The sequence below is a fragment of the Littorina saxatilis genome, unplaced genomic scaffold (assembly GCF_037325665.1).
Source record: "Littorina saxatilis isolate snail1 unplaced genomic scaffold, US_GU_Lsax_2.0 scaffold_2751, whole genome shotgun sequence".
NCBI classification, from domain to species: domain Eukaryota; kingdom Metazoa; phylum Mollusca; class Gastropoda; order Littorinimorpha; family Littorinidae; genus Littorina; species Littorina saxatilis.
The window spans coordinates 5001-13460 of NW_027129029.1; the positions used below are offsets into that span (position 1 = coordinate 5001).

Below are 8460 nucleotides of genomic sequence, written 5' to 3' on the forward strand. Positions count from 1 at the left end.
GGTTGTGGTTACGTCAGCGACTGACTGTGGACAGTTTGACATTATTGTACTGTTTGTAGATCTCTTTTTCGTTGAGAAAAGTTTATTTAATAGCAAAGACGCTCTAACAAGAGTTTGCAGAAGAGTTACTGCCTAAAACCTCTCAATTGTTGGAAATCGTACACTGTTCTTTTTTTTGGATATTTGTTCATTTCATTTTTGATGTACTCCACTTCAAGGTGGTTTAGTGAGTGTGATTTTGATTACTTCCCTTGAGTTGGAAAAGTATTTTGTTTTACAAATGTTCTGAGTATGGTTTTTGTTTGTTTTTTCAGAATTTCACCATAACGATCAAGTACCAATGTTGGGTACTAACGGTTGTAACGAATAGACGAATTAAAGAAATGAAAAACGTCTGTTCATTGGGTGACACTTACCTGTATGTCAGAGTGTGGGAGACATGAGACAGGACAGTGAAATTTTGTTAAACGCATGGGTGCAGCGCTCTGATCTTCGGTGCAGAGTGAAATCCAGATCCACACATCCATGTAGCTGTCGGATCTACGGTGCACACATGGACCAAGCACTCTGATCTTCGGTGCAGAGTGAATTTCCATCGCATCAACCTTCATCATGGCTTCCTCAGTTCAAGACACAACTGAGGATACCACACGACTTCGTACTCTAACAGAAAAAGGGCAACTTCAGTATGAGGATACCAGAAACTTTCTGGTAAGCAAAGTGCAACGTTCTCTTGATCAATTAGACAACGTTACTTCTAAATGCAACGCTGCAAACGACAAAAATGCTGCTTCATCTCTACTACGCGATCTACAAGAGGCTCGTGATAGTTCCGAAATGCAAGCAAACATTTACACAGACTTTTTGTTCAGGCAGAAAACGAAGGAAAGTGTCAGCGAGTCAAACACGTTCAAAGATACGTTCGCGCAAAGATTAATAAAATCGCGCGACGCTCAGCAAAGCTTGCAATTCCTGTTGGATGAAACCAAATCGACTAGTAGCCGAGGACGCAGTGGTCGTACTCATAGTAGTTCAGGAAGCAACGCATCTTCAATGGCTCGGGCCAAAGCACTTGCAGCCAGAGCACGGGCTGACTTCGCTCATAAGGAGTATGACTTGAAAGCATCACTTGCGAAAGTCGAGGAAGAAGTGAAGGTGGCTGCTGCGAAGGCGGAGCGCCTGAGGTCGGAATATGAAGCGGAGCTTTGCTTGGTTGCACAGCAAAAGGATGCTGCATCAGCGGAGGCAGAGGCTGACGCTTTTGTAGAACATGATGGTTCATTGCTCAGTGTGAAGAGTGAGCACCCGAGGGACAGAACCGATAAGTATGTGGCGGGTCTTGGAGAGTTCACACACGTACGTGAAAAGGAAGCAAACTCAACTCCCCCGTCAGAACGTGAACACGACATTCACTCGGCATGCCAATTCACGCCTCGGCAAAACAGATTTGTACAGTCTGCAGAGGGTGATTTAGCAAAATTCTTGCTGAAAAAGGATCTTCATCTGTCAAGACTAGCTGTGTTCAACGAACAAGCAGAGTGTTTCGCAGTGTGGAAAAGTAGTTTCATCTCGGTCATGACAGAGTTGAGTGTATCACCACAAGAAGAGCTGGACTTACTCGTCAAACATCTTGGTTTCGAATCTTCGAAGTACGCTCAGAGCATAAGAGCATCCAACGCCGCTGATCCCGCCAGGGGATTGAGGCTCCTCTGGAGACGTCTAGATGAACGTTTCGGATCTCCAGAACTGGTAGAAGCTCGACTCAGAGAGAGGATAGAGAGTTTCCCTCAGATCACCAAAAAAGACTCGAGAAAACTCTATGATCTTTGCGACTTGTGTGATGAAATCAACTCTGCAAAAGATGATGAAAATTTAGGGCCCCTCCTAAAAGTGTACGACACATCCATCGGCACGAACAAAATCGTTGCAAAACTGCCTCCCAACTTGAAACACAAATGGACAGAACGAGCCTCCAGTTACAAACAGAGACACGGGGTCGTGTTCCCTCCATTTACATTTTTCGTGGAATTCCTGCAGAACATGGCTAAAGTGCAAAATGATCCCGCTTTCTGTTTTGACAATGACAATGTTGGCAAGTCAAAAACTGACTTAGGAAGATCAACGGTTGTGAATCGTAGGGTTGAAGTGTCTAACGATGAAGCCGGCAGTAATCACACAGATAAATGCCCTATTCACAATGCCAGTCATTCCTTGACCGCATGCAAAGCCTTTCAATCAAAGTCGTTTGAAGAAAAACAACAGTTCCTCAGGGAGAAAAGTTTGTGCTTTCGGTGTTTGGTTTCGTCTGAGCACAGAGCCAACAAGTGTACAGCAACTATCAAATGCGAAAAATGTGGAAAGCCACACCTTGCAGTGATGCACCGTGGCCCTTCAGATACTAAAGGTCATGGCGGGGAGAGAGATAGTGCAGGAACCGGAATCTCAAGCGGAGTGGGAGCTAAGTGTACATCTATCTGTGGTGCATTCGGCAGTAGATCTTGCGGCAAAGTCGTCTTAACGCGAGTCTTCTCCGAAAACTGTTCTCAGAAGAGTGTAGAAGTGTATGCTGTGATAGACGATCAGAGCAACAGAACACTGGCTTCACCAGATTTGCTAGATCAACTTGGAGTTGACACCGAACAGCACACATACACATTGTCTTCCTGTTCCGGAACGCAGTCTATGAGTGGTCGCAAAGCGTCAGGTTTGTGTGTCCAGTCCCATGACAAGCAGATGACGCTAGCCCTTCCTGTTGTGATAGAATGTGAAAGCATCCCGCAAGACATGTCGGAGATCCCCACCCCAGATGTAGCACACAGTCATGCTCATCTACAGCCAATCGCGGCGAGTATCCCTCCTCTCCACCCTGAGATCAAAATTGGCTTGCTCATAGGTCGAGATCTCCTTATGGCGCATCATGTGTTGGACCAGATTCTTGGAGCACCATCAGCACCGTTTGCTCAACGTCTTCCTCTTGGTTGGACAGTAGTTGGAGACGTTTGTCTTGGGAAAGTTCACAAACCTTCGCAGGTCCGTGTCAACAAGACCTACGTCACGCACAGTTCAAGAGAAACAATTTTCGAGCCTTGCACTCATAATTTGAAAGTGAGTGAAGAAGATGAACTAGGTTCTACAGTGTTCAGAAGAACCAAAGATGACGAGAAAATCGGCCTGTCTGTTGAAGACAACAAGTTCGTGGCCATGATGGACAAACGATTTCAGAAAAACGCCGATGGACGCTGGTCAGCTCCTCTTCCGCTACGTTCTGAGAACAATGCTGTCATAAACAACAGAGAGCAAGCTGTTAGACGCGCTCACGCCTTGAAGAAGTCTCTGCAAAAAGACCCGACAAAAAGAGAACACTTCTTCAAATTCATGGCCAAAATCTTGGACACTGGTGCTACAGAGGTGGCCCCTTCTGTCGAGGATGAAACCAAAGCCTGGTATTTGCCACTATTTGGTGTGTACCACCCAAAGAAACCTGATAAAATCAGGGGAGTTTTTGACTCATCAGCAACCTTTGAAGGCGTCTGCCTGAATGACATGATGTACTCAGGACCGGACCTGACAAACAGCTTGATTGGAATTCTACTGCGATTCCGCCAAAACGCTTGCCCCATGACAGCGGATATTGAGCAAATGTTCTACCAGTTTTTCGTCGATGAATCGCACAGAGACTACTTGAGGTTTTTCTGGCATAAAGATAATGACTTTGACAAGCCATTGATAGAATACCGCATGTGCGTTCACGTTTTCGGCAATAGCCCCTCGCCAGCTGTCGCCGCGTACGGTCTGAGAAAAACTGTAGAGTCAAGCGCAAAGGATGTGAAAAAGTACGTTTCAGATGATTTTTACATCGACGACGGCGTAACCTCTGTACCTGACAGCGAAACGGCCGTCAACCTCATGCAACGCACAAAAACTGACTTGCTGGAGAAGGGAGGACTGAAGCTTCACAAAATAGCTTCTTCTGATAGAGAGTTTCTAAAAGCGTTCGACACTGGAGACCTCAGCGAGGAACTTCAGTCAATCGATCTCTCCGATACTTCAGTGCCTCTTCCGGTACACAGTTGCTTAGGTTTGATGTGGGATTTAAACTCTGATTCCTTTGTGCTCAACCCCGCTGTAGCCAGTGGCAGTGGTCCTTTCACCCGTAGAGGCATTTTGTCTGCTCTGAACAGCATTTACGATCCTCTAGGGTTTTTAGCGCCAGCAACGATAGCAGGAAAGATCCTTCTGCGTGAAATCTCTCCAAACGGGAAATCTTGGGATGAACCGCTCTCAGAAGTTCACTTGAAGCAGTGGGAGTCATGGAAACGCTCTTTGAAATCCGTCGACGGGCAGCAAGTCCCACGCATGTATGTGCCGTTCTCTCTCAGTCAGACTGGAGACGCAAACTTTCACATATTCTGTGATGCCTCTGAAAAAGCTATCGCCGCCGTAGCCTATGTGACGGTCACTACGAGAGACAAGTGCAACACTGACATTGGTTTTGTGATGGGAAAAGCCAAAGTAGCGCCGTCGAGCGGACATACTATACCGCGTCTAGAGTTGTGCAGTGCCGTTCTCGCTACCGAAGTGTGGCAAACTATCTCTGAGCAGCTTGGTGTGAACCCGAAGAATGTGACTTTTTACTCTGACAGTAAAGTAGTACTCGGGTACATCAACAACGAGAAACGCAGATTCCACACATACGTCAGTAACAGAGTAGAACGCATCAGACACGTATCAGATCCCACTCAGTGGAAGTATGTTACTTCAGAAATGAATCCTGCAGATGTCGCGACAAGAGGTTCTGACGCGGACCTGAGTCTAAAACAAAACGTCTGGTTACAAGGTCCGAAAGAGTTGTTGACAGATCATCGTCATCCAGAACCACTTCTCTCCTTCTCATTGATATCTCCTGAAGAAGACAGAGAAATCAGGCCCAACGTTCGCAAAACGGAGATCGACGACAATCTCTCGCCCGTTCACGTTCGTTTCGAGAAGTTCTCGACTTGGAACGCTTTGCTGAACACCTTCAGTCGACTCAGACACATCTGTCAAAGCTTTCGCGTCCCTACAGATGTCTGCCAAGGGTGGCATCAGTGTTCACACGCTCTTGATGTTGATAACAAAAAGAACACTGAAACATTCATTCTACAAACGGTACAAAATGACGCATTCGCTGCTGAAATACAGTGTCTTCGGAAAGGTTCTTCCCTATCAAAGAAGAGTCCCATCATTTCCCTTTCCCCCTATTTGGATGAAGATGGTCTACTCAGAGTTGGGGGAAGAATTCATGAGGCGAAAGAAACGGCAGGCTTTCCCAATGTTCATCCTGTCATCCTTCCTAAAGGTCATCATGTGTCAACCTTACTGGTGCGGCATTACCATGAAGAGGTGAAACATCAAGGTCGACACTTTACAGAGGGTGCCCTTCGATCCCATGGTCTTTGGATTGTGGGTGCGAAAAGACTTGTAGCTTCTGTAATACAATGCTGTTTTCTGTGCCGAAGACTACGAGGAAAGCTAGGACAGCAGTTCATGTCAAACCTACCAGCTGACAGAGTGACCCCTACTGCCCCCTTCTCTCATGTGGGTGTAGATGTGTTTGGTCCTTGGTCGGTGGAGACAAGAAGAACAAGAGGAGGAGTCGCAAATTCTAAACGATGGGCGGTTGTCTTCACTTGTTTGGCAATTCGTGCAGTACACATAGAAGTTGTAGAGGACATGAGCAGCTCTTCTTTCATTAACGCTCTTAGGAGGTTTGTCTCTTTGAGAGGACCGGTCAAAGAAATACGTTCAGACCGAGGAACCAACTTCATTGGAGCTGCAAGGGAGTTAGGACTGCATGCGCTTCTCAAAGAAGATGGCCCTGTGAGCAGACATCTTGCCAAGGTTGGCGTCAGATGGAGGTTTAACCCTCCACATGCTTCACACATGGGTGGTGCCTGGGAAAGAATGATAGGGGTAGTGAGAAAAATCTTGGACTCGATGCTCCTTGACTTACGTCGTAGGCCGCTGACTCATGAGGTGTTGTGTACTTTGATGGCGGAAGTTTGTGCGATTGTGAATTCAAGACCTATCACCGCAATTTCTCATGATCCAGATTCACCGTCTGTTCTCACTCCATCCATACTGCTCACAATGAAAGGTGAAGAAGAACAGATACCACTTGAGATGAGTAACTTGAACTTGAAGGAAATGTACAAGTCCCAGTGGAAGCATGTACAGGTTCTCTCCAACATTTTCTGGAATCGCTGGAAAGCTGAATATCTTCAGTCATTGCAAGAGAGACAAAAGTGGCAACATGTTGAAACAAACTTTAAAGAAGGAGACATTGTGCTACTATGTGATTCTGGATCCCATCGAAATAATTGGCCTGTTGGGTTGATTGTTCGTGCATTCCGTAGTAACTCAGACTCCTTGGTGCGTTCAGCAGAAGTTCGAATCATAAAAGATAACCAACCTGTCACATATGTTCGACCAATAACTCAATTGGTTCGTTTGTAAAACTGCAACCGTGACAGTTCCATGTGTGACATTGTGCTGATTTACTTTCAGAAAGTTGGTAATCTCTTTATATCCTGTTTGCGAAAAGAGATTAGAAACTGGTTAGTGTTTAGAGATGAAGTGTGTTAAATCAACATACACGATGGTATTTTTTATGTCTGTTCGAAAAGCTTTTTCTTTCATTTGTTTTATAGTGATATTATTTGAATATCAGACGGGGAGTGTACTGTAACCAGAATTTATCTTTACTTTCGTTTCGTTCCTATTGTGCTACGATCCGCAAATTGTAATGTTCTGACCTCGCTTTCGCAAGTGTCGTCTGCCAAACCGGGCAGCAGCTAGTTCCTAGCTCTGTCGGCAAAACCCGTAAAACACAACAAGTAAGCAATCTTATTCTTTATAAAATATATGAGGATAACAACTCAGTATTATTATATTCTAGGTTTTATATGACCAAGACTTTGATTTAGGTTGGTTTTGATGCCTTTCATTTGTATTTAGATTTCGTGATTCGAAGTGCCAGTTTGGTTGTGGTTACGTCAGCGACTGACTGTGGACAGTTTGACATTATTGTACTGTTTGTAGATCTCTTTTTCGTTGAGAAAAGTTTATTTAATAGCAAAGACGCTCTAACAAGAGTTTGCAGAAAAGTTACTGCCTAAAACCTCTCAATTGTTGGAAATCGTCCACTGTTCTATTTTTTGGATATTTGTTCATTTCATTTTTGATGTACTCCACTTCAAGGTGGTTTAGTGAGTGTGATTTTGATTACTTCCCTTGAGTTGGAAAAGTATTTTGTTTCACAAATGTTCTGAGTATGGTTTTTGTTTGTTTTTTCAGAATTTCACCATAACGATCAAGTACCAATGTTGGGTACTAACGGTTGTAACGAATAGACGAATTAAAGAAATGAAAAACGTCTGTTCATTGGGTGACACTTACCTGTATGTCAGAGTGTGGGAGACATGAGACAGGACAGTGTGTGTGTGTTTGTGTGTGTGTGTGTGTGTGTGTGTGTGTGTGTGTGTGTGTGTGTGTCTGTGTGTCTGTGTGTGTGTGTGTAGAGGGATTCAGACCAAACTACTAGACCGATCTTTATGAAATTTGACATGAGAGTTTATGGGAATGATATCCCCGGAAATTTTTCTTTTTTTCGATAAATACCCTTGATGACGTCATATCCGGCTTTTTGTAAAAGTTGAGGCGGCACTGTCACACCCTCATTTTTCAATCAAATTGATTGAAATTTTGGCCCAGCAATCTTCGACAAAGGCCGGACTTCGGTATTGCATTTCAGCTTGGTGGCTTAAAAATTAATTAATGACTTTGGTCATTAAAAATCTGAAAATTGTAAAAAAAAATTAAAAAAAAACGATCCAAATTTACGTTTATCTTATTCTTCATCATTTTCTGATTCCAAAAACATACAAATATGTTATATTCGGATTAAAAACAAGCTCTGAAAATTAAAAATATAAAAATTATTATTAAAATAAAATTTCCGAAATCGATTTAAAAACAATTTCATCTTATTCCTTGTGGGTTCCTGATTCAAAAAACATATAGATGTGATATGTTTAGATTAAAAACACGCTCAGAAAGTTAAAAAGAATAGAGATAAAGAAAAGCGTTCTATCCTTCTCAGCGCAACTACTACCCCGCTCTTCTTGTCAATTTCACTGCCTGTGCATCGAGCGGTGGACTGACGATGCTACGAGTATACGCTCTTGCTGTAAAAATGCAGTGAGTTCAGTTTCATTCTGTTAGTTCGACAGCTTGACTAAATGTTGTAATTTCACCTTACGCGACTTGTTGTTGTTGCTGTTGTTCATGACTACATCAATGTATCTCAGCATTTCTAGTTTCTACACTATAGCCATTAAATGTTCAACAACAACAAAAGAAGTGTCCCAATGTTTAAGGAAGCGTTGTTGCAAGTCACAATTGTTTGCAGTTGCTGAGAAA

General features: G+C 43.7%; 1 protein-coding gene across 1 annotated transcript in view; it reads left to right on the forward strand.

The window, feature by feature from the left end:
* The window catches only part of LOC138957314 (uncharacterized), a gene marked incomplete at its 3' end in the record, with an annotated part of 6849 nt that extends 300 nt beyond the window's left edge, over positions 1 to 6549 (forward strand). The window contains exons 2-4 of the mRNA XM_070328446.1: positions 315 to 5041; positions 6092 to 6210; positions 6547 to 6549. Coding sequence (XP_070184547.1) covers positions 613 to 5041; positions 6092 to 6210; positions 6547 to 6549 — 4551 coding nt within the window. The remainder of the gene's footprint in view (positions 1 to 314; positions 5042 to 6091; positions 6211 to 6546) is intronic.
* Between the last annotated feature and the right edge of the window lie 1911 nt (positions 6550 to 8460).